At 39.8% G+C, this 26,468-nt stretch overlaps 2 protein-coding genes across 8 annotated transcripts; both read right to left on the reverse strand.

Annotated features, from left to right (window-relative positions):
- Nucleotides 1-3,044: 3,044 nt before the first annotated feature.
- On the reverse strand, nucleotides 3,045-12,357 carry LOC134820342 (endothelial zinc finger protein induced by tumor necrosis factor alpha-like). 7 transcript variants are annotated; one of them, XM_063830646.1, is made up of 11 exons: nucleotides 11,974-12,196; nucleotides 8,526-8,591; nucleotides 8,303-8,326; nucleotides 7,408-7,575; nucleotides 7,125-7,276; nucleotides 6,651-6,814; nucleotides 5,679-5,795; nucleotides 5,288-5,427; nucleotides 4,512-4,645; nucleotides 4,054-4,215; nucleotides 3,046-3,897 (listed from the first exon to the last, which is right to left on the reverse strand). In XM_063830646.1, the coding sequence occupies exons 1-11, from the start codon at nucleotides 11,990-11,992 to the stop codon at nucleotides 3,412-3,414; spliced, it is 1,632 nt and encodes a 543-aa protein (XP_063686716.1). In that variant the 5' UTR covers nucleotides 11,993-12,196; the 3' UTR covers nucleotides 3,046-3,411. The 7 variants fall into 7 exon arrangements, with proteins under 7 accessions (XP_063686718.1, XP_063686717.1, XP_063686713.1 ...); XM_063830645.1 differs by having other exon boundaries at nucleotides 8,520-8,591; nucleotides 11,974-12,182; XM_063830642.1 differs by lacking the exon at nucleotides 11,974-12,196 and adding an exon at nucleotides 11,470-11,729 and having other exon boundaries at nucleotides 8,520-8,591.
- A 3,539-nt stretch (nucleotides 12,358-15,896) lies between these two features.
- LOC134820323 (uncharacterized) lies at nucleotides 15,897-24,540 on the reverse strand. Its single transcript, XM_063830552.1, has 6 exons — nucleotides 23,693-24,540; nucleotides 21,985-23,482; nucleotides 18,353-18,521; nucleotides 17,984-18,119; nucleotides 16,375-16,479; nucleotides 15,897-16,265 (listed from the first exon to the last, which is right to left on the reverse strand). The coding sequence occupies exons 4-6, from the start codon at nucleotides 18,104-18,106 to the stop codon at nucleotides 16,137-16,139; spliced, it is 357 nt and encodes a 118-aa protein (XP_063686622.1). The 5' UTR covers nucleotides 18,107-18,119; nucleotides 18,353-18,521; nucleotides 21,985-23,482; nucleotides 23,693-24,540; the 3' UTR covers nucleotides 15,897-16,136.
- Between the last annotated feature and the right edge of the window lie 1,928 nt (nucleotides 24,541-26,468).

Here is a 26,468-nt window from a genome sequence, read left to right on the forward strand (position 1 = left end):
GAAGCAAAACCACCGACGATGGAAATTGAAGACGATTCTGATGGAAATCATTAATCATTAAGATTAGAGAGAAGGAATAAATGGTTTAAGGTGAAGACGAGGGAGATATCAAATTTGTAATTTGTAAAGTTCGTAGATTCCTCTACAGGGTCATCGAATAGTTCGACCGCCCTCGTTTTACAGTACACTACATTGTGATGTATTCTGGGTAAAATTATCTTTATCCCGGTTGTTGCGACAAGTAAAAATGCTCTTATTAGGGAAAGGAGATTACTCGACGTTTCAATGTAACTACATCGTATTCATGATCTAAAAACAAGTGTTAAAAATTCAAAACGTAAAAAACATATATCTGAGGCAAAATTTGTGTACATTGATTTATTTTTAATCAATCAACTTTATCAAAAAATTCGATACAAAAAAAAGTCATAACAAAATTCATAACAAAATTAGTTTATACGACGACAAACTTTGTTTGTCGTCGTCGTCGTCGTATAAACTAATTTTGTTATGAATTTTGTTATGACTTTTTTTGTATCGAATTTTTGGATAAAGTTGATTGATTAAAAATAAATTAATGTACACAAATTTTGCCTCAGATATATGTTTTTTACGTTTTGAATTTTTAACACTTGTTTTTAGATCATGAATACGATGTAGTTACATTGAAACGTCGAGTAATCTCCTTTCCCTAATAAGAGCATTTTTACTTGTCGCAACAACCGGGATAAAGATAATTTTACCCAGAATACATTACAACAATGCGACTCATAAATAATACTCCAATCCGGATTTTACATACACTACATTGTAGATGTTCTGAAGGAGTATCCTAAGATTCTTGATCTTTTGGCACAGGCACCCCTCCTCATTTAACCCTCAATCAAGTTTCCTATCATTCGGCTGAGTCGACCGAGGAGATCGCATAGAATATAGATCCAATGAATCCTTAGCTACTCCCTAGACTGAGTGACACTGGGATTCGAACCCTGAACCTTCTTTACAGAAGGCGGAAGCTCTAACCACTAGGCCACCCAGATGAAGTGTAGACATCATAATTACCGATCCTTATTGATTCATTAAACTATTGGTGAGTTTGAAGCTCACTTTCGTTTAGTTATGTAAATTGTAGGAGTCTAAGTACTCCTACATAAGCCCTAAACCTATCAATACCAACCATGATGCTGGGACGGTGCACTTCACCGTCACAACTCCTGGAGCTGACAACACTGAATATAGAGATTCACTACAAAACACCATTGACAATATCACCAGCGAAACGATCACCTGCTACACAGACGGGTCACGCACTGACTCAGGAAGCGGGGCTGGCTATATCATCACAACTGACAACAATATAACACCACTCTAGAGGAAAGATCATTCAAGCTTCCTGATCACAGCACTGTTTATCAAACAGAGCTCACAGCCATCATCGAAGCTTGCAAATATCTCTCTAACTATACCAACACACATATCACCATATGGTCTGACAGTCTCTCCTCTATACAAGCTATCTCCTCGATTTCAACGAGGAGTAGAACTACTAAAGACTGTTATGACTCCTCGACCCTCAATGCACTCGGATCTATTAACATTCTTGAGATCCGATGGATTGCAGCGCACATCAGATTGTGGAGAAACGAAAAAGCATATGAACATGCCAAGCTTGGTACAACCAGTGAATCCACTTTGAAGTGTCCAATTCCACAATCTTACATCAAATGTCTGATCGACGACAAAGTCACCAAACTGAATCAGGAAATCTGGTTAACTGATGGTCCCAGACACACCAAAATGACACTCGGCCACAAACACGCCAACATCATCAAAAATCTCAACACTACACTCAGCAACAACATACAAAATTACGGAACTGCAGTGCACCTTATCACGGGACTGTGGCTTAATTAAACAAACACCTCCACACCATTCGCAAATCAAGCACCAGTGCTTGTCCTATGTGCTTATGTGCGGCGACGAAGAGGAGACTGTCTCATACTTTTTTCCTCAAATAAGCTAAAATAAGAGGGCAGTATTTTCAGGACTTTTACCTCTCTGTCAATGACATATTCAACAACCAACACATCTCCGGTCTTCACAGTCCACTATTGAGCTGTACTGGACCAGAACGCCAGAACGGTGTGACATAGAGACTACTCACAAGTTGTCTTAGCTCATCTTTATTTTCCACACCCAGCTGGCACGTAAGCGTTAATTTTTGATTCATCTCCCCTCATAACACCATCCTCCACTTTACACTCTGATTTCTCCGGCAACCTCCCCCAAGGTTGCCATCCAGGCCCAGCCTCTCTTCAAAAATAAAAATGTTTAAAAAATTAATAAAATAAGCCCTAAACAGTTTTTATCCTGGAAATCACTTTTGTTTACGTTTCATGTTACCCTCAGGCCTCATCATAATGGGCAAAATTATTGTTTGGTTTGTCTGGAAGGCCATAGCTATTTCTATAAAAATGCCACCATTGCATTTCTGATTTTGTATCCAAGTACAATAGTCTTCGACATCTCACTTGCCCCAAAATACCTTTAAAACAGGATCTACAGCTACAGGGTGAACCAGATAAAATTAGACTTTAAAAAAAAAGTATCATCCACCTCATTAGCAAATTTAACAATATTTAGCAAAATTTTACAAATTGTTCTGTCCACTTCCTGTCCGACAATGTCCGCCAATGTCCGCCTATGTCCTGTCCTTTTTGGATTCTATGAGACAAGCGGACATAGACGGACGTGTCACTCCCCGCTGGCCAAATGGATTGCCTTCGATTGACTAAAATTCACGCAATGAACATTTTCGTAGTTTAGAACGCAGTATGTCAGGCTGTGTCTTACAAGCTCAGTATTCATTGGCCCCTAATGACAGCTTTTGTGACGAGATTGCCCATTTCATAGCTCCACTTAGCTGTGATCGTAGGTCTAGGGCACCAGGGAATTCTGCATTCCTGCATGACCGAGAAGGTTTAGTATTGAAGAAGTGCACATGGAATTTTATTTACTTGTTTTATCAAAGAAAACTGTCATCTTAGATCTATCAAATTTCGATAAAGATATGATAAAAACTGATTCATACCGACTTACAAACCATGTATAAAACAAATATAATTATGATTTGAAATCAATAAATTAAACCCGTCGCAAATACCAAATAAATGACATCACAATCACACATGCATCAAGCATGGTTATTAAAAAGTTTACAAACCGTTTTAAATAAAAATTCGGCTTGATCCGACAATTGTGAGAAGTCCAAACGTTTTTGTCTGAAAAATTTCAGTAGCCCTCTTTGCTACGTTCAAGGCTTTATCGTATTGAACTTTATACTTAATTCTTACAGAAAACAGTTCAGACCACGCAGGTATCAATAACTCTTGAGCAACATACTGAAACCCCTCATATCATAGATTTAGAAATAGAATCCGAAGGGTCTACATTAAAGATGTCATTAAGACCTGGCTTCACGTCCTCATCCTCATCAGATGCAAGTCCCATCCCCATATCGAGGTGCTGGTAAGGTTTGAACACGCTGCCCAGGGGCTGTGCGGGTGGCGGTATGGGCGGCATCTGTCTCATATCCATCATACCCGGTGGCATGTGTGGGTGCGGCATGTCATGTGGTAGATGTGACATGTGCCCGTCCTCCGTTAAATGCGGCATTCCCATCGGCATCCCCATACTGCACACTGGGTAGAGTGGGTCGTGAAGGTGAGCTATGGGAGGAAGGAAGTTAAACTGTCCTGGAGGAGGTAGGGGTACTGGAACTAGAGGGGGGATCTTCTCCCCTGATAAATCTGATAACATGCTCATACTGGAGGGAGGGTAGAAGTCTGGTCCGGAGAGAGGTGGTAACATGGGGGGTAGCATTCCCATTTTATCTCTCTGAAATATACTTTCGTTAGTTGTAGTTGTATAATGGTTAGAGATAAAGGGTTAAACTTAAGCTGAAACATTTGAACCAACCTTACATAATTAAACAATGAACAAAAGAATAAGTCTTATACAAAATGCAGCAATGACAATCCAACCCAATCTAACCTGAGGTATGAAGTCTGGAGACAGCGGTGTAGGTCCTCCACCCTCTGCTCTCTTAGGTCTGGGTCTGACGATGCTAGCGTTACGTCCAATAAGCGGCACTGTCTGACCGTTGGGGAGGGTGCCGCACGGCACCTCTCTGTCACTGTAGTCGTACATCAGGGACTGGAGAAAAAAAATATTAGGTTTCAATATATGCAACCTGGTTTGTTTTCAAGGGGAACTTGTTTTGGTAAGTTGCTGGTTTCGGTCAAACTCAAAACCAGCTTAATAATAAATAAGATAGATAATTATAAAATATAAGAAAACTCTCAAAAGAATTTGATGTTCAGTGTTCACGCATAATCAAATACCCGGCATGAATTTCTAATTTCCGCACGTGATTTCATGTTATTACATGTTTACCCGCATGTTTACCCGCATGTTTACCCTCATTTTATTGCATGTTATTGCATGTTTACCTGCATGTAGGAGTAGTTGTCTGTCATGGGAGGGAGGGTGTGATGCATCATGGGATGTGGAGGGTAAGGGTCCTTATAAGGGTCCTTATAAGGACTGTACATTTGGTGCTCCAGCGGAGAGACTCGTGGTGGTCCTGTAATAATTAGCAATTAATTATATCTTAATAATAAAATAAGAACACGCTGTTTAGCCCTATATTAAGTTGCTTTACTACTCCTACCCTTGGGGATAGTCTTCCTCTGTGGCTAATGCGTACTCTGGTACTAGTACCCACACATTATAATGATATGAGAAATATTAATAATTAATTACATTAACATGATAATAATGAATCGTTCGAATATAACATTAGCCACGATTTTGTAATGTTAGACCCCTATCCCTCTGTATCTTTGTACACAGGTCTGTTGTGTAGAAATTACACTAGTCTTTACAAACCCCTCCCCTTTGCTTGGCTTACGCAATATATATGGGATATCTTAACGGATCAGTGTAATAGTGCATCTGAGATCTTAAAGCGGGTCTAACAGTTAGAAATGTGTAGAGTTTGTTTCTTTTGGTGAACTACATTTGAAATCACTAAAGTGGAAGCAATTAGCAAAACAATTGATTTCCAGCAAGTTCATAAACGTGCCGGCCAGTTTTGGAAAACTGCTGGCTTTTACATTAATTCCCACGATTGGTATGTGACAGATAGTTGAGCAATTATAGATTGTGTCCACACAATCTATAATTGTGTACCATGCGCATGTGTACCATGTGCACCATTACATACCTTGATCGTACTCAATAGGCTCTGTTTTAGCATGGGATACTGCATTGTGCATCTGTAAACTGTTGTGCGTGTCAAAGGTTTTGTCACACGGGCTACATTTATAGATTTTAGGCTTGCTCGCTTTCTCCGATCCTTTCTCACTGAAAGTAACAAATTTAAAGGATTTGCAGTAAAATTTTAACAAATAACAAAAATTATTTCTAATCACCATCACCTTGCGTTGAGATTCCCTCTTTCTTGCTACCAGTCGCAATATACATATCGCTTCTATAAATCTCCAAAGAAAGCCTTCATCTCCTTCTTAAATTCAACTTCATCATTTTGAAATCGTGTAATTATGGGGTATGAAAACAGTTAAATAATTTATAAAATATCTCAATTAGTTAATTACCCAGTGTGAAGTCGGAGATGTATCTTAAGAGTACTGGTCCGAGAGAAGGCTTTACCACAGTGACTACACGTGTAGGGCTTCTCCTTAGTATGGGACCGAATGTGAATGTTCAGGTACCTGAGGAATGTAATCGTGACTTATAGCTGGTTAGCTGGTTAGTTAGCTGGTTACTTAGCCATGGTTAGTTAGCTGGTTAGTTAGCTGTTTAGCTACTCTACTAATTAGGGGGAGGTGGTCATAATGTAGAAAACACTTTTTTAGAAATTTTACCGGCGTATCCTCGAAAATCACCTTATTTGTTCAATTTTAGGGAGGGGCGCCAAAAGGGGAGGGGGCACCAACAGGGGGCGCTTTTTTGGCGGGGGAGGGGGGGCACCAACAGGCAACGTTAACCACTGTACGTGGTCATGGTCATGATGACCACTATTACAAGATAGAGCATTGGAGCCCTGTGCTTACCCCGGTAAAATTTGTATTATATGTGGAAAGTAGAAGTTAAAAGCAGTTAGCCATTCATATTATAAGTAAACTAGATAATTAAATCTTACATATGAATATAAGTAACAATCGCTACATAATATGTGGTAGTTACTTAAATTAAACATCAGAAAGTAAAACGTACAAATTCACACAACAGGTCAGAACCCCAATTAAGGAATCATTAAAATCTGTGTAAAGTACTACACCACACGAGAGATGTATAAAGACCTAACTGGCACATAGCCAGGAGCTCGGAGAGCAGCTAGCTGTACTCAGTGTACGCAACATAACTCAGGTCATTATATTAGATACGGCTGCTCGAATGAGCGTAGTAAGTAAGCAAGCTTTAAAACACTAGTTGTTGCTAAGCCGGCCACGTTAATGTGACTAATGACGTGAGGAAGCCTACAAACTGAATGTTATCCCTGGAGGGAAAGTGGTGAAAGTGAAAGTGGTGTTTAAACAGAAAGTGAAAGTGAAAGTTACACTCACGGTCCCTGGATGAAGCTTTTGCCACAGTACTGGCAGACATAAGGTCGCTCTTTGGTGTGTATTCTGAAGTGCCTCTTGAGGTCGCCAGCACTGACGAACCTCTTCCCGCATCCGCTGTATTCGCAGATGTAGGGCCTTTCTTTTGTGTGGGTCCTCATGTGCACCTGGGATTATCAAGTTCATATGAGGACCCAGACACGTGACAGGTCACATGTGATCAACCAGTCACTGGTAACTGGACTAGTCACTGGTCAGTGGTCTCTGGAAAGGACTGGACAGGAATTGTGACCCAAATTGGGTCATAGGCTTGGATATAATCCAAAAGTTGTTCAAGTGTTCGATTTTATCAGTCAATCGAATCCTTGAACAAGTTTTTTTGGATAGCTATTAAGTAAAATTACGTGAAATTAACACAGTGATAATATATCAAATTGTACGGTTCTCCTCTTTCCTCAATATCAATTAAACACTCACCTTGAGATTGCTTGCGGATCTGAACCGTTTCTCACAAGTAGCAAAATCGCAACAAAATGGTTTCTGATCCGTGTGGATCAACATGTGCTGCTTTAGATTGCTACTCTCATTAAAAGCCTTGGGACAGTGGTGGCACTGAAACGGCTTCTCTCCTGTGGTTGTGAGCCTTTTAAAATGCGAGATATTTGTTGGTGATCAATCAATAATGACTAACAATTCATTAATGATGAATGATGATCCTAGTAAACCACCATAATGAAGTAATCACTAAATAAACTATTACCTGTGTGGGTTGGCATGTGTCTCTGAAGCTGGGAAGGAAAGTTGAACCTCTTGTGACAGAGATCACACTTGAACTCTCCCTTTCCAGCATGACACTTGTGCCTCTTGTGAGCCAGGAGAGAGTAACTGTAAGCAAACAAAGCTCCACAAGAGTCACATACGTACACATCTGAAGATGTAGGGTTAAATTGAGAGCACTACCTACTACACTGAGTAGGCTGAAATGTAGAGCAAACTTAATGGGGAGAGGGATCAGACTTACGAGAACACGGATTAGATCGAAATGGCCAGCCAGTTTTCAAGATATTTCAGTGCACTTCGTGACCTTGGTGCTAATCATTGCAGGTGTTATGAAACATGACAAATTCTTGTCATCGTGACCGGGAATAACATGATGAAGCTTAGACAGCTGGAGACACAATATGATGTAACGTCTTCGACATCCTCGATCAGTTTAAACTTTATGAGCGATCTTCGATCATACGGGACAATAATATCATATTTGTAGAGATCTGTGGGATAATAATACCATATAAGGATTATATCCGGCCAGCAACTCCCGACAACTGCATTTCACAACTATACATTTGAGGGCTATTATCCCATTTTGAGCGAGTGAAGCTGAGGAACTGAAATAACATATTGTGGAGACGTAACTCAGCGCTAACAGAGAAAGAGGGAGGGTGTAACTAGACTGTATTTTACAGAGTATAAGTCATCAGATTCCTGTCTGCTCTAGGACAATGAATATAGGTTTGGATAGGGTCAGATGAGAGTCAGATGGAACGCTAATATTTCTAATCTTAAATTCTAACCCAATTCAATAATTACAGGAAAAAAAACAACAGCAAAAAAAGATATAAATTAAAAAAAGTAGAAATGCATTATCAACCCACCTGTTTCAGATCTAGGACTACCAACTGAGTGGGATACTCAGATGAGTGACGTAGATTACACAATTAATTAATTAAATTAAGGTAAATATTAAGGTATATCGTTTGATAAATTCTGTTAAATGATCCTGTTTGATAGTAATTGATGCATTGTAAAAGCGCTTTATAAACATTGAACGGGTAAACAATTAAAAAAAGATATCTCTAAAAGATATCCTACCTTTACCATTTTCATTCTTAGCAGGTTCTGGAACTTCTAGCTCCTCATCTCCAGGGTCAGAACTTGGTACATCTGAAATTATAAAGGAGTCAGATTTGGAAAAGAAATCAAACTTTGGAACAAAATTAAATTGTGTCTTTTGAATAAAATTTCATAATCTCTCGTCATGTAAGACGAGAATTTCAATTTGCATTACACAATAATTCTAATCTAAAATATGAATTTTCTATTAAGATTCATAGTTACAAATCTCTTTGTAAAATGATGATAATTACATGGATACGTGGGCACTGGGCACTGAGGCAGGTGACTACACTTGACCCCACGTGACCCCACTTGACCACTATAGAGATTTCCTTCCGATTAAAGTAATTCAAGGTATACCGCTAAAAAGTAGCTGTCCACTGACTAACAGTAGAAGTGGCACATGTTCGAGCTAACAACCAATCACAAGGCTAGAATCTAAACACGTGATGAAGTTTCCTAGCAACTAGCAGGCACGTGACACTCAAACCAGGAAGAAATCCCACGCAGAAAAACATTCACAACTACTCTCAGATTATCTGCCATTAAAATATATTCCACAAAAAAGTCTTCCTCTAAACATTCACAATTCACAGTCCCTCTAAAATTGTAACTCTAAAAGTGTGTAAGGGGCGGGGAGGGTGCTCCACCATTACACAACAATAGGGCACTGAATACCTGCGACTGGATGTTCCTAAACAGGCCAATGTTTTAATGATGAGCGTAGTGTGAGGTGCGCTGCGAGCCAGTCATACAAATAACCGTCTCACTGTACTTGGCTTACTCTCGAGCTCTGTACATCAAAACAAGCTCTGCATAATGTGCAGTAACCTGCTGAGCAACCTGCAGCCTGGATAGCAACCTACAGACTGGATAGCAACCTGCAGGCTGGATAGCAACCTGCTTAGTAACAGCAACCTGCAGCTTGGATAGCAACCTACAGACTGGATAGCAACCTGCAGGCTGGATGGTAACCTGCTTAGTAACAGCAACCTGCAGACTGGATAGCAACCTGCAGACTGGATAGCAACCTGCAGGCTGGATAGCAACCTGCTTAGTAACAGCAACCTGCAGACTGGATAGCAACAGCAACCTGCATAGCATATTTCATAGCAATCTGTACTGTGGATCCCCTAAAGACGTGGTTACATTACTTCTGAAGATGTCAGATTTGAGGACAGCCAGCAGGTGATGTGAAAATCTCTTAATTTCAAATCTGCGTTATTATATGTCAGCTAATTGTAAATGTTAGAGCCTAAATATCAAGCGGTCACAACATGTGACGAAACTTCGATCAGGTACGCGACATTTCAAGACGACATTTAATAGGATTTGAACTACCGATCCGCCGAAATATTGAACGGCTCATGGCTTTATATCAAACTGTCAACCTCTAACACAGCACAGCAATCGGGTGTCACAAATCACGTAATTTATAACATCTGTCATATTCATTGTCGACAAGGCACTGCACCTGCCTTATCAACAAATCCCGTTACAGCCATTTCCTGTCAAGGGCCAAGGCTATTTCCCGTTATAGCTATTTCCGTCACAGCTATTTCTAAGGTCCCGTCAACTGTTCAAAAAGTGGTGGGCACACAAAAACAAGTCAAGTTTACATTTTACAAACATTTACAAGTCAATGGACATATATTATCTTGAGCAAAGGAAGCTTTGTTTTTGTAAAGTTTGAATAATATGATGATGAAACAGTACCTGCTTTAATAACCAAGGCAGGCATGGCCGTCTCAGGGATGGTTACTAAAAACAACGATCAGAACCCACTAAATCACCTAAAAACAGTTCGAACCTCACCGAACAACAAGAACCAACAGATGACGGAGCAAATAACGCTGTGTATTACAGGGGGGCTAATGGAGTAATGGGGCTCCACAGTCTCGGGAGCGGGACCCGGAGGGGCTCCACCACGTGACACCTCACGTGACGTCACGTGACCTCATGTACACACTAATTAGAAGTACTGTAGACATGTGTCATTTCAGATGCCTCATTAAATACAGGACTAGAGTGCGGGACTTGATTGCTCGTGTCGTCAGAACTATTATCGACTTCTACTTAATCTTCTTTAAAGTAATAGGGCAACTTAATAACTAATTAATAAGTGGTCCTAAGTCAGCAGAGCTCGACAGAAACTGTAGGATATGAGTTTGTGAAGGTGCATGACACAATTTCCAGGGCATATTCTCAGTTTGAGGATATCTGTAGCTGTAATCTGACTGTCACTCATCCTTGGAGAGTAGGACCGTAAACATCCTACACTATACACTTCTATATAAATATAATTATAAATATAATTCGAACACGGACCAAAAGCACCAGCTCAACCGCTTTTGGGAGGGGTAAAAAGTCCCCTTTCTAAGTTGCTACATATTTACAGCCATTTTGAACAGCTATCACCTCTATGTATTAAACAAAGGAACGGGTGTATCGTGTGGGTGTAGCTAAATGGTAGTACTGGCACTTGTCTATTATACAAACGTGTAACTTCTAACAGTAAGTAGTAACCACTGTAATGACCAGTATCTACTGACGGGGTTCCTACTGACAGTGAACATGCTTTTCCAACGGAATTAGGGGGAAATGTACTGAGATAAAAGGGGAACTCAGCAGAGAATCTATTTTTAACAAAGTTCAAGTTCAGGCCGGCAACAGATACCTCAACTGATGAGCTGCTCTTAGTTCTATCTGATCTATAACACTACTCAGTAGAGGGTACTGCAGAGAGATGATCGAGGTTTGTTGTTAACTTAGAAAGTTTACACTAAACGAACGACCAAGTCTTTTGTCTGCTCATCACGCACAGAATAAGCCCATCAATCATGCTATTATAATATAATGATGCAAACTATTCGAGACAATTAGGGGAGCCCCACGGCATAGTGTACTGAGTAGCAGGATGTATTACCGTTTGGGGGAGGGAAATGAGGGAAAGGTGGAGGTTGGTGGACCGTCTGTTGCTCGAGGAAGAAGTTTATATCTTCCTCGATGTTGCGTCCCTCCAGTGCATCCATCATCATTATAACTTTGTATAAACCTAGCTCCCAAAAGGTCAGCAAATCGTCCAATATGCAAGCAAAGTTACAGAGTATAACTAAGCAGGATAACTAAGCAAATCTCGTGTAAAGACGGAGAACTCACAAGTGCTAACACAATTTCTCGAATCTTGGCACACTTATTTTTAAGACCGGCGGATCATCTTGCGAAAAGTGCTGCTGGGCTGGCTAGGCACTTCCTTACGATTCCTGTCATGCGACCTCCATATATGGAATAAATGCGGGTCACGTGACCCAGGAATGAGGTTGAATTGCGGAATCACGTGGTCAGCTGATGCCCAAATATGGTGGAATTGTGAATCACGTGACTCCACCCACTCAGGTTTGGCAACAAGGCCGCAAGGGAACCCACTCACCTACACTGTCCTCTTCCATCCGGTGTTGAGTGTTGAGGTTACCACTCCTGAAATCTCAGACTCTGTAGTCGATCACTGACAACTGAATACAGCTGACAAATTCAACAAAGCAACATGAAAAACGGCCCCAAGATTAGAGTTAGGCCGGATCGTGTAAAATGTGGGGTCAAGAAGACGAACTGCTACGTTCTCAGTGCGATAGTGTGCCTGAATCACAAGTGCTGCGCATTCATTACTCTAGCTCTCTGAACGGCACCGTGCCGATCTCACGTGACCCAAACAAGCGGCCAATCAGCGCGCAGAACGACAAATATCGGGACCAATCACAGGAAGAGGTACGACCACGCGTGAGTCACGCCGCTTTTTATACCATATTGGACGAGTGCAGTTGCTCAATTCTTTCCTTTGAGCCATCAAGAGTGGGAGGTCACGTGGGCCTCAGATGGCAACCCAAAGAGTCACGAGGCGCCCACGTGAGGGTCACGTGCCGCTCACAATGCAGACAACTGCTGTGTTAATACAGTCCCTTATTTAGGATAAATGGTAAAGTTAATAGCTCGCTGCTTACTTGGCTAGCGTTGTAAGCCTGCTGCTCCAGTGTAAGCCCATTGCTGATTATGTGCGTTCCAAACAAGTTAATTGATCATATCTCTGGCTGAGATTCCGCTGCAAACCTGAAAATTTGATCGCTTCGGGTGAAATGAAACAATAGAGTGATAGATTTCGGAGTAGATAAGGTGGGGTTTTGTTAAAAAGTGGATGTTAAGTTTTGGAAGGATATTTCAAAATACCAATGACCAGTAATCCTGATCTTTGATCTTAGCGGTGCTTGTTAATAGCTTATAGTTATATTTGCATACATGGTACATATGCAAACGGTTCCACAAAATTTAGCTTTTTCCGATTAAACTTCAGTGACAGTATATAATATATTGAAAAAATTCAGTGGGAGATGCAATAGTGAATAAACTTCTACTCAAATCGGGATTGCGAAAATGTAGAAAAACAACCAAATTTTATAGATTTGTATTTTGTGGGTTTCCTTAAATAGGGTGGCTCGTTTTTATTCAAAAGTATGTTTCACTTTCTATCGCAAAATCCGGGGGAAATTAACAAAAACCATTAATTGTTATCAGTTTCACCGTCGGGAAAACATTTGGTTAATAATCCGACAGACTATAATATTAGCAAAGCTAGCTTCTTCTAAAAGATATTTTTACCGCATTTTAAACTGTACTTTTATTTCTACTATAATTCGAATCGGGAAGAATTATTGAGTCTAGAATATCAATGATACTTTGACATTCCACTCTTCTTCAATTGTCATCATGTAAGTAATAGTACACAGTACCGATTTTACGCGTTTCCACCCGCTACCTTACGTCTTTTGTCAGTCACAACTCACAAATCATGGTACGAAAATATATTTTCATTAGGCAAAAAAGTCACGCAATCTTTTACACGATATACCTGACGGTTGAAGTAACGCATTTATCATATTGTGGTTCGTATATAATTATATAATTACCTGTACGTAACTGTAAGTCGTTCGACACGACATGATATTCGGCATTGGGTCGTAACTTAAGGTTCCCACAAATTACCTGTTTACTCGACTCCGAGATGAAACATTAACATGTTATTGGAGCCAAAGATCTGAATCTAAGGACCTAAATATGATTCCTGGGACCTGTCCCGACCATTTCCCGTTGAAATCGCTTTGTTGGGAATTACGTCCGACAAAAAGACGTATTTGACTGCAGTACTACTAGTACTAGCCTATTTCTAAAGAAACCAACATCAGAGACATGTTATTCGGCCACGAGATGCGAACTTCAGTGTTCAGGCGCTCCCACTAAATCGCTCGACCAAATTTTATTTTTAAGAAAATTCTTGTGAAAAGGCTCTGACGGTATGAAAGTAATCTAGATCGGTGTATTTTTGGACGCTGATTCCGAATCTGATTCCGAATCAAAATGCTTTCCTGGAGAGTTATGGGCAAACAACTGTTTTGGTCACGTGACAGGCTAGTAAAAGACGAATTCGATTGTTTAGGGCTCGGATTAGGGTTAGGATTACCGTTAGGGTTGGGATTAAGGTTTATGTAAAACCATAAAAACAATTTTTGGGCGAGCAAATTAGTAAAAGCCAACTTCAGGACATGTACTGACCTGATTACCCAAGATTTGAATTAGACACCGAGATTATAATATAACTTTTTTTTTAAATCTTTCCGGTTGATATTCCACAAAATAGCTTTTAAGCCGGACCGGAACTGGAGCCGGATATTTAAGCCGGACAATTATCGATCGGTTCTACTGAAATATCAAAATCAAATATATGCTGACATTTCTTGATGGTGGAAAAACGACAAAAATGTCCCTGCGATGAATTAGATCCAAGAGATGTGAGACTGAACTACTTACTGCCGATCAAATTGTGACATAGTTTTAGTGAAATACCGGAAAGCCAGTAAAACTTTTACTGGCTTTCCGGTATTTCACTGAAACATGCTTGTGAAAGGACCCCTTTGAATGGAAATCGCCGGACGGAATAGTAACCAGGAAGAAAAAAAATACCGTTCTGGGGTAATCGGGATGGACCGTGTAACTGTAATGAAAACGCTCTGGTTACGGGATCAGGGCAGGGGTGGAGTTGACCGCACTCCAGGATCATCAGCCGGGTAAGATCCGCGGCAGTGGGACCCCACAGTTCTGTTATATACCTTGCATTTTTACTAGGCGGCAGGGTTTAACAGAACTGTCAGGCTGGCACGAAGAGCAGGTAGTTCAAAACTTTCCTACTCCCCCCACTGAGACCGCAAGCACGACGTGTTGCTTGGGCCTTTAAAATCGTTAAAATGGTCGTTAAAATCCAAGAGATGGTTAATTAAATGCCTCTTTATGGTATTGGTGGTGGTTGAAGTTGTAGAAGTGTAAGTCCTATTCTTCGGGGATAGAGATGATCACCTCAGCTGGGGCAGGTGTGACCATTACATGATGAGTTGGGGTAGTCTGACACCCAACAGTTCCATTTCCTTCTTCCATGTCAATGATAGTTGACGTGTCTTTGACCAGTAGCTGGGTTGGGAGACTTGCTGCTTCTTTCTGTAGTCCACTAGCCACGCTGTTAACAAGGAGGGCGAAGTCCATGTACCTTTCACTGGTTCTCCTGTCCAAATCTGCTAGTTCTTCGTATAACTCACGGACTGAGATGAAGGGGAGACCTCGCTCGAACCCGTGGCAGCAAAATACCATAGTTCCTCCTCCCATAATGGCAACGCCGAGGAGGACGATGGCGATCAGGATCAAGATTGCACTTGGTTCCATTAATGTAGTGTTGTTTATCTTAACAAAAGAGAGAAGATTTGAATAGCACTGACCGATTGCGTGCAAACAAGGGCTCAAAATGCACGTTGTCATGGTTGGAAGCAGCACGCACGTGCAATTTCGCCAAACTTTTGGATAGATGCCAAGTACCCGATAAAATATGTTTGAAATTTACCTTTGTGCTTTAACATTTTACAGATATAGATACGACAATCGATAAGGTCTGGTAGCCTTAACTCATGTGTTTTACTTGAATTGCTGGCGAGTGAATTATAGTAGCGCCGAGGTCAGAGCCGACTAGCTATTACTATAATAGCTATATTATAGCTAGCTAGCGCGCGTGCCGGTATATTTATTATCTATATATTTCTTTTTGGTATAGTGAATGGAGGCAATAAAACTTTATTCATAAAAAAGTCACTTCTTTTCGCGCGCTACATTAAAAACAACAACTTTTCGTGCTTTTCGTTGGAAATGCAGCTCGTTTCAAGTTCATCAAGCACAGTGCAAAAGCCGGACAACATATTTTTCGAAATGAAGCAACCACCATTTTGTTTGTAAATATTTTACTTCTCTGTCATTAAAACAAGCATATGTTAAACATTGCTCCCGAGAGATAATGCATAAGATGCATTTTTATAGTAATTACAGAGTACAGAATAAACGGTACACTGCAACATGCGAGTTAAATTCAGAGTACTGAAAAGTGTTTTTTAAATTAATCAAATCATCAGTGAATGGCTGTATTAATATGTAGCTGAAAATAATCCAATAAGCTGAAATAAGCCAATGTCAACTGGCATGTGTTCCATCACATAACTGTATATTATTCAATTATTTCTTCCCGGGAGATTTCTTTCTGGTGGCAGATTTTTGAGCAGATTTTGGACTTTTTGGTTTCTTGGGAGGGGTTGTGGGATTGGTGGACCCTTCTTCTTTTTCTTTGTTCCGTGCTATTCCAGCCTGTACGATGATAAACGTTATTTTATATGCTCCAGAAAATATTGAAATATCAGATTTTTAAAATGTAAAAGGAATGAATCTGTTTAGGATAAATTTCAAGTGGACTTACCTCGATAACAGCCAATTCTTTTTCCATAGCTATTTCAGTGATCTTGAGTGACCTCTTGACTTCAGTTTCAATGTTTTCAAAGTGATTTCTAATGTAACATGTCACCTGAAAAGACGGATTAAATTTAATATAATTATGATCGGTAATACTTAATTCAATGATACTACCTCCAACATCCTCATGTTGGTAGACATGGAGCTGTGGAGCATGGTGAGTTGCTTAATAAACCCACAAGTGTGGAGGTGTTCTCTACCATTATTGTTAAGGACGGTTTAGACAGTCCGACTCCTATCAAGCGCAAGAACAGACGTTCCATTCATAGCTTGAGTGTGCAGTGAGTGCAAGTGGTCATTCAGGATTTCTAGAATAGCTGTGGATTGTATTTGTAGAACATTTTAAAGATATGTATCTCATATAAATTTACAGTCCACATCTATTGTGTGACAAGATAGTAGTTTTACGACTATGCATATCAAATAATGTTAAACGGAATGAAAGCAAACAAAGGTAAGATAGTCAAAATAATGGCCTTGATATGAAAATTTAGACGCTATAAAAAATGATGTTAAAATGATAGTTCGTATTATAATTGATCTACCAACAAGCTAACAGAGAGTAATGAGTCTTTTACTCGGTTGATTAACTCCCCATCCCCCCTGAATACTTACCAAATCATTAACGTTGTCTTGGTGTATCCCCCCCCCCCCTGAATACTTACCAAATCATTAACGTTATCTTGGTGTACCCCCTCCCCCTGAATACTTACCAAATCATCAACGTTATCTTGGTGTACCCACCATCCCCCTGAATACTTACCACCCTGAATACTTACCAAATCATTAACGTTAATCTTGGTGTACCCCCTCCCCCTGATACTTACCAAATCATCAACGTGATCTTGGATGTACCCTCCTCTCCCCCTGATACTTACCAAAGCTTTACGTTATCTTGGTGTACCCCCTCCCCCCTGACTACTTACCAATCATCACGTTATCTTGGTGTACCCCCTCCCCCTGAATACTTACCAAAAATCATCAACGTTATCTTAGTGGACCCCCTCTCCCTGAATACTTACCAATACTTAACGTTACCTTGGTGTATCCCCATCCCCTGAATACCTTACCAAATCATTAACGGTATCTTGGTGTACCCCTCCCCCTGACTACTTACCGAATCATTAACGTTATCTTGGTGTACCCCCTCCCCCCTGAATACTTACCAAATCATTAACGTTATCTTGGTGTACCCCCTCCCCCTGAATACTTACCAAATCATTAACGTTACCTTGGTGTATCCCCCATCCCCCTGAATACTTACCAAATCATTAACGTTATCTTGGTGTACCCCCTCCCCCTGACTACTTACCGAATCATTAACGTTATCTTGGTGTACCCCCTCCCCCCTGAATACTTACCAAATCATTAACGTTATCTTGGTGTACCCCCTCCCCCTGAATACTTACCAAATCATTAACGTTATCTTGGTGTACCCCCTCCCCCTGAATACTTACCAAATCATTAACGTTATCTTGGTGTACCCTCCCTCCCCCTGAATACTTACCAAATCATTAACGTTATCTTGGTGTACCCCCTCCCCCCTGAATACTTACCAAATCATTAATGTTATCTTGGTGTACCCGGCCCCGTTTGTCGAGTCTTTCAACGGGCCGAGACCGTGACTCTATCTCAGCTTCTGCCATGGCGGCTGCGTGTTGTTGTGATATTAACTTCATCTTCTCGTCGTATCTAGAGGTGTTGTTATCTTAAATATAAGACTTCTTGTTTTAGAAGTGAGATTGTTCAAGTGTGCACTCACATGATTAGCGGGTATTTCAAACTAGAATAACATTAGAAAATGTGCGTATCACTAATGTATTGTATCTCAGCTTATCGAATTCATGCACAGATAAATAATTATTTTAACGTTTTAATAGTTTCTACAATATCGGTTATATATTTCAATAACAAGAGAGCCCGACCTCCACTGATGCTCTTCAACACCCCCACTTAAAGAGTTGGGTTCCTCCAGAACGTAAACATCTTATCAAGCCGAGTGTAGTCCTGCTGTCGGGGAAGGGTCAGGATGTACTTGTACAAGTTGAAGTGTTGGAAATATGTCTTGTTTATAAACTCCAGGACACATTTCGTCTGAAATTGTTGAGTTTTAATACTTATTTTAATCAGATAATTTTAATTTGAAATTAATGGATTTTATTACACAAGGATGTGATGAGGATGATATAGTAAGGGGAAAAGTGGTCGATTTAAGGGTTCCGTTGGATTTAAATGTTCACAAAGATTTAGCAACGGAATATGGTAGTTGGAACCCCTACGAACATAATTAGACTTGTCACCAATTTTGTATCTCGACAGAAACACCACTTTTTACCACTTTTTACCACCTTTGTACCACCTTTCTGGTTTGCCAAATATCTTTAGTTGTGAACGTCGTAGAAGGCTGAAAATTAACCTAGAATGTTTATCTTATCAAGGAGTAAAACTTTTGTACGAAAAATTTTTACATTGGACAATCAGCTAATTGGATAATTACCAATTAGTTAATTACCAAAAAAAGTGAAAATTTTTTATTGGCTCAAAATGATTAAAATCGTTTGAAACACGGAGAAATGTAGTTTTTAGAAAAACTTCAAAACTTTTACACTTAAAAATTTTTTTCGAGACTTGAAAAAATTTCGAAATTTTGAAAAAATTTTTCCGCCAAAAGTAATCGAATTGCATGAAACGTGGATAAAAGTGCTTTGCAGAAAAACTTCGAACATTTTTAGATTGGGGAATACTAAAATCATAAATATTTGAAGTTGGAGTTCAGTAAATCTCAGCATATTTTAGTAATTAGGAATAGCTTAGCGGAAAGGGCTGAACCTGAAAAAGGTTAACAACACAATATTAGAGTTTCATAACTAATTACAATACAGCTTTACCAAATTCCACATCAAGAAGAAACAGCACAAAAGGACCGTTTAAGATCGAACCGATTTTACCTGCTGTATACTATCATTTTATTGATTTCAATGATCAAAACCTCTCTGTGCCGTCAATCTTGCCAATCTATACCGGGTATCTGAATGTACCGGACCTCTTCTTTGCCTCTATAATAATAGACCCAGTTGTGCAAGAAATGCGACTTCTCACAGGGGCTTCTTTTAACTGTGCACTTTTTGTCACTCTCGCAAGAGGCCCGGTATTATAGGGGGGTATAGGAAGCAAGTGTAAATATACCTTCCATTATCCACTGTGGGTTTTTTGTGTTGTGAATGCGCATATCATGCCGCTTCGTTTGCTATGCAAGATACCTCGAATAACCCCCATATGTCATTGCCAGGGTCGGGATAGAGCTGGAGATAGCATTGAGAGGTTGCTAGAAATAGCTAGACTTAGAATAAACTGGTGGTAGCTGGGTGGTGCTAAAAATAAATAAATAAATAAATATGGTTATTTTAATGGCCAAAGAGTGCCAGAACTAAAGTTACTTAAGATTGCAGTTTAGGGGCAGTGCAAACCACGGTGGAGTCAGGGACACAGAGCTACAGTGTAACAGTGCAGGAGTACTGCAAAAGAACAGTGCAAGTAAATTATACAGTCTGCAACAGTAAAACGCCGAAGAAGGAGCTAAGATTGTGGCTGCAGAGGAGGAGAGGAGCAGGAACCTGATTGTGTTCCGGTTGAATGAAGAGGAGGAAGAAGAGTTTCCTGCTCTGGTAACCGCATTTTTGGAAGAGGTGGGGTGAGAACTTACTTCCAAGCGACACGGTGGGCTGGAACCAATCAGGTACAGCTATCCGACCTATCAAGATCACCGTCCTGAGCTTTGTACCGCGACAATTGACCCCCTTACAATTGACCCCCCGACAATTGACCCCCTATGTAATTACACTGGCGTCAATTGTCGCAAAATCTAGGGCTTAGTACGACAATTGACCCCCCATGTAATTACACTGGAGTCAATTGATCGGGTTAGGGTCAGAGTCCTGGGTCACGGTTAGGGTTAGGGTCAGGGTCAGGGTTAGGGTTAGGGTTAGGTTTAAGGTTAGGTTTAAGGTTAGGGTTAGGGTCCTGGGTCAGGGTCAGGGTCAGGGTCAGGGTCAGGGTCAGGGTCAGGGTCAGGGTCAGGGTCAGGGTCAGGGTCAGGGTCAGGGTCAGGGTCAGGGTCAGGGTCAGGGTCAGGGTCAGGATTAATTGTATTAAATTATATTGTCGGGGGTCAATTGTCGGGGGTCAATTGTCGGGGGGTCAATTGTCGCCCACCCCTAAGCTTAACAGCCTTTCATTATAATCTGATAGCTAGACTTTATTCTAAGTCTAGTTATTTCTAGCAACCTCTCAATGCTATCTCCAGCTCTATCCCGACCCTGGCAATGACATATGGGGGTTATTCGAGGTATCTTGCATAGCAAACGAAGCGGCATGATATGCGCATTCACAACACAAAAAACCCACAGTGGATAATGGAAGGTATATTTACACTTGCTTCCTATACCCCCCTATAATACCGGGCCTCTTGCGAGAGTGACAAAAAGTGCACAGTTAAAAGAAGCCCCTGTGAGAAGTCGCATTTCTTGCACAACTGGGTCTATTATTATAGAGGCAAAGAAGAGGTCCGGTACATTCAGATACCCGGTATAGATTGGCAAGATTGACGGTACAGAGAGGTTTTGATCACTGAAATCAATAAAATGATAGTATACAGCAGGTAAAATCGGTTCGATCTTAAACGGTCCTTTTGTGCTGTTTCTTTATGTGGAATTTGGTAAAGCTGTATTGTAATTAGTTATGAAACTCTAATATTGTGTGGTTAACCTTTTTCAGGTTCAGCCCTTTCCGCTAAGCTATTCCTAATTACTAAAATATGCTGAGATTTACTGAACTCCAACTTCAAATATTTATGATTTTAGTATTCCCCAATCTAAAAATGTTCGAAGTTTTTCTGCAAAGCACTTTTATCCACGTTTCATGCAATTCGATTACTTTTGGCGGAAAAATTTTTTCAAAATTTCGAAATTTTTTCAAGTCTCGAAAAAAATTTTTAAGTGAAAAAGTTTTGAAGTTTTTCTAAAAACTACATTTCTCCGTGTTTCAAACGATTTTAATCATTTTGAGCCAATAAAATTTTTTCACTATTTTTGGTAATTAACTAATTGGTAATGATCCAATTAGCTGATTGTCCAATGTAAAAATTTTTCGTACAAAAGTTTTACTCCTTGATAACATAAACATTCTAGGTTAATTTTCAGCCTTCTACGACGTTCACAACTAAAGATATTTGGCAAACCAGAAAGGTGGTACAAAGGTGGTAAAAAGTGGTAAAAAGTGGTGTTTCTGTCGAGATACAAAATTGGTGACAAGTCTAATTATGTTCGTAGGGGTTCTAACTACCATATTCCGTTGCTAAATCCTTGTGAACATTTAAATCCAACGGAATGCCACTTTTCCCCTTACTAATAGAGCAGTACGCAGTCTTGTTTTGACACGTGACAGCAATTAACCAATCAGCTCACAAATTCAGTTCGTATGATGATCTTATGATTAAACCGTTATCTACTGATTAAAGAAATACCTACAATCTATGTATAATAAGCTACAGTAACTTTACCTGATACTGATTAATAGAATTTAAGCCAGGCAAGGTTTGCTGCAGTGTCCGTAGAGCATTCACTAAGCTAGAATTGCAGGTGTTCTTCATAAACTGAAAAGTAGAAGATGTTATGGATACTGCACAAATATTAAGGTTTTACATAATATCATGGGTTGGAACATTATATATCTATTCAGACAAAGATACAACTTGTTTGTTTGGACTAGAAAATGATCTATTTCGTGCTAGAATCTCTTATATCTAGGACAATGGCAACTGCCCAAGAAAAGACGGTATGCACCTTTTTTTCTATGTTTTTGTGAAAACTTGTAACTTAAGTGATACTTAATGCAGTTTCGTCGACAGATTTAGATGTAGTTGCTTTTCAAAAAGAGATTTCAAAATCCCAACTTATTAAATTTGATTGTAACTGGATGAAAGGAAAAAGTAAAAGTCTCAGTTCTAGTTGGTCACTAAAGTTAAGATAATGATAATATTCATACAAAAAACAATCGATATACATTTTACATCGATGTTAATATTAGTCAAATGCATTGAAAGGTTATTCAACCGAGTAAACATTCCAATTGTATGTTACACAACTACCAAAAGTTATAAATAATAAGTAAATCCTGCTACGTTATTTAACGAGGTAACACAACAGAAGACATGCAGTTAGAACTACACCAAGTCCTGATATACCCGCTACAGTCGGTATCTCACTTTTACAAGTCAGCGACAAGGCTGAGATGATTGTTCCAAGCATAGAAGAAAGGCTGATAACGATGTTGTAGATCTTGGCGGCTTGTTGTCCGAGACAGTCCTTGTTCAGGTTCCACTTATCGTGGAGGTAAAACTTGCTAGGAATGCAGAGATTAAGGTGGCAAGCCCCACCTAGCCCCATTAATATCAGCCCAATAATCAGTTGATGTGTCACACCCAGGAACCTGAAGTGGTACGTTGTTGCTCCGTACGCCACAGCAGCACCACAGTAATAAGATACATTTCCCGCTGCCATTATGCCGAGAGTATTCAACTTTTTGAATTTTCCGGCAATGAAACTCAAAGTTAAGGCAGAGAGAAACGAAGCAATACCAAGGATACGTAGTAAAGACACAGCCGAAGTGATGGACATGGTAGTGGACTGTACAATTCTCGGGGGGAGCACGTAAACTAGCAGCTCTACAACCATGTTATTCAGGAACAGGACTACGTCTGGAATGTAGTAAGCAAGCCTCCGTGACACAGTTTGAGGGCCCTTACTTTGTACTGCTGTATCGCTATTTTCAACTTTCTGTTGGACGCCTTCCTCCACCTTAATGTTTTTAAGAAACGGTAGAATCACAAGGGGAAGGATGTTGAAGGAAGCCACGCCAAATCCAACTAAGACCCATCCACCAGAAGCATATAACTCAGTGCCCATAATCGTTGAGACCATCGCTGCCAGTTGCATAAAACTGCTAATCAAGATCATCGACTTCTGATCATCTTTAAGATACAGATCAATGATCTCACCCTGAAATGGTATTGAATTATTAACAAATATTTTATAAACATAGTTCAAACGGAACAGTAAAAACGATCTATGGATTGTCCTACAACAACCATTTATACTACATTCATTCAAGGAACTAGTAGTAGTAGTACTGGAATTAACATTAGCATCATAGCTCAATATTTCTATATAATGTCAATGATAATTATATGTTCTCCAACCAATTCTCACCTGAACAAACACAAACATTATGCCTATTGCAAAACCTTGGGCTCCCCTCAACAATGCTATAGTTCCGAAGATGACAGCGGGTCCACAGTTTCTATCAGCTGCAACTTGTACCAAAGCCATCAAAGCAGTGAATATCAGGTTGATAAAGCTCAATCCTAGGCACCTTTTGAAAAGTGAGGTATTTCTGATGAATTGTGGTAGAAATCTGTAGACGTAGGGGCCCAAGGGTGAAGTGATTAGAGCAGCAGAAATCGACACGGTACCTGAGGAGAAGTTGTTATTGCTACTTATTACTTGGAAATTTACAGGTGTTATTGCAACTTCGCTATCAGCTGAGTTGATTACTATTAAATGGTGATTGGTGTCCCAATATATCTAGCTTGGAAAACTATAAAATCTACCAACCTATGTTTAAACTTAGAAAAGTGATGATTATTTATGATAATAAAATAGGCGCACCCTTAATCTTACCTATGATGGTCCTGAAGCCTGATTTTTGAACGAAGTACAAGTAAAATCCAGACGGAAACAAGCGGGTAAGAAATATCAGGAAAATTCCAATGCAAGCGAAAATTAAAATCGTCAACCGATTCCGTGTTGTAAGTTGAACTGCAAGAATATCTGAGGTAGTCTTTTCTTCTTCAGCTGAGCACACTGGAGCTTCTGAACGGGCTCGTAAAGAAAGATTTATTACTATAAAATCAGGGTCCGAAATCTCGCTTGTCTTGATAATATGATGATCAACCTCTGGTTTTTGGAGTTTCACCATTGTTGAAAGTACTTTTGAGCTGATCACTTCCTTTGAAAGCCTATCAAGAACATGGATAAACGAGGAGCTGGAACTGAAGTGTACGCAGTGAATATTTTGAGTCAATTTTTCTGGAAGTATCATTATTAAGTTAAATTATATAGATTTATAATATTAACCGATTACTCAAGAGAATGCGGAGTTATCATTAGTAGTAGTAGTAAATCTTTCAAAGTACGAAATATCTCTTTAAAAGAGCATCCTAGGCACCTTATAGATATCAAAACGCAAAAAAAAGAAAACAAAAACATCAACCATCTTCTAACTTCTTCCATTCCTCCCTATCTAAAGCCAAAAATCTAAGGTTTTCGAAATCAGTCAAATTCTTAAGTCTAATATCAAGATTTCTACTAGTCAAGTCTTTTCTAATAACATCTAATAAGTTTAAACATGGTCTACCCCGTCTCCCTTCCATAAAAATATCAGAATTTATAGCAAATAACATAGAGGTGTATGCTGGTGAGTCTTCCTGTCCTCTTAAGATATGTCCTAACATTCTCCATCGAAACTTAGAGACTCTCACAGACAAGGGAGTGACATAACAACGAGCATAGAGTGCCTCATTAGAAATAACCCCAGTAGGCCATCTGATGTTGAGGATTCTTCGGAGGTGTTTGCGATGAGCAATATCAAGTTCATTCAACGAAGCTAGTGGTGCAGCCCAGGAGTTGCAGTTGTAGAGTAGAATAGAGACTACTTGTGCCTCGTAGATTTTGATCTTAGTAGCGGCCGAAATAATCATTGTGCAACGAGCATGTAAAGGCTTATGGCAAGAACACGACGGAAGTGTGATGAGGGTAGTGGCTGAAAATACTGGTAGGGAATTAATGATAATCATAGATAAAATTAGACGGCCTGTAGTTCGATGTTGGTTGAATAAGCAACAGAGAGCACGAGAAAATCAGGCCGACTTGTTGACAAGACAGTGCGTGCTATAGATTAGAATGCAGTTAATAGAGAATAATGAGTTTTCGGAGCATACAGCATAGGCGGGCCGTATTTTGGTGCGGCACATACAGGGCTGGTAGAGGAATATATAAGGTCGGACGGACGGTCGAGAAGGAGATTGAGTTTTCCCGATTCGATAGAGCGTCATTGATGCCGGACTGTAAGGGAGCCTGAACTGGGAGAGAGAGAGTTGGTGGTTTGTCCTATCGAAGGATAGTTGGTGGTCGGAACCTGTAACTCTGGTTGAGTTCTGGTTGGCGTAGAGAGGGATTGATAGTAGACATAATGGCATGGGTCATGGCGGATTTAAGCTAGGAGTTTCAGCGTGATTCACGCTGCGTGAATATAGACAAGTATTGACGGCCGACTTTATAATATATAATAGTATGTCTGGCTATAGTATGTGTATAGTGATAGTATTTCATGATGTGATATGTTATGGTAGGATAAGATCATTAGATCGGTGGGCGATTTTGGGCAATATACGTCTGGTGAACTAGGAGTTAAAGCAGGAGTTTGTCGAATTATTCATTGTGTTGTTTTATAGTTTAATATCTTGTAACCATCGTTATTACTCTTGTTTTCGTTGTTCGTACCTTAAATTGATACAAATAATCTACGAATCTGGAGCAGATGGTGACTGCTTACAGAAGCGATAAACAATAAAACTTAAAAGTGAAATGTCGTTTGATTTCTATTAAATTATAATGTAGATTTTAATTTTATCAGAGACAATAAAGTTAATTGCGTTATATATTAACTGAAAGTACTTGCAAGACTAAAATTACTTGCAAGGCGGGTCTGGCTTAATTTGTAAGTAGGTGCAGGTCGTTTCATTTCCAGAGATAGCAACTTTATTTTGTTTAAAATAAATTGTGTATACTGCTCAAAAGCCCTATGGGTGCAGGTGGCCTTTGGGTCTTTCAACCAATTATATCTTAGACGTCTGATTTTATTCGAGGTTAATCATTGTGACTTCAAACAGACACTGTCCTCAGGAATTCTATATTTTCAATCCCG

Source organism: Bolinopsis microptera, chromosome 9 (genome assembly GCF_026151205.1).
Source record: "Bolinopsis microptera isolate Bmic1 chromosome 9, MBARI_Bmic_1.0, whole genome shotgun sequence".
Lineage (NCBI taxonomy): Eukaryota > Metazoa > Ctenophora > Tentaculata > Lobata > Bolinopsidae > Bolinopsis > Bolinopsis microptera.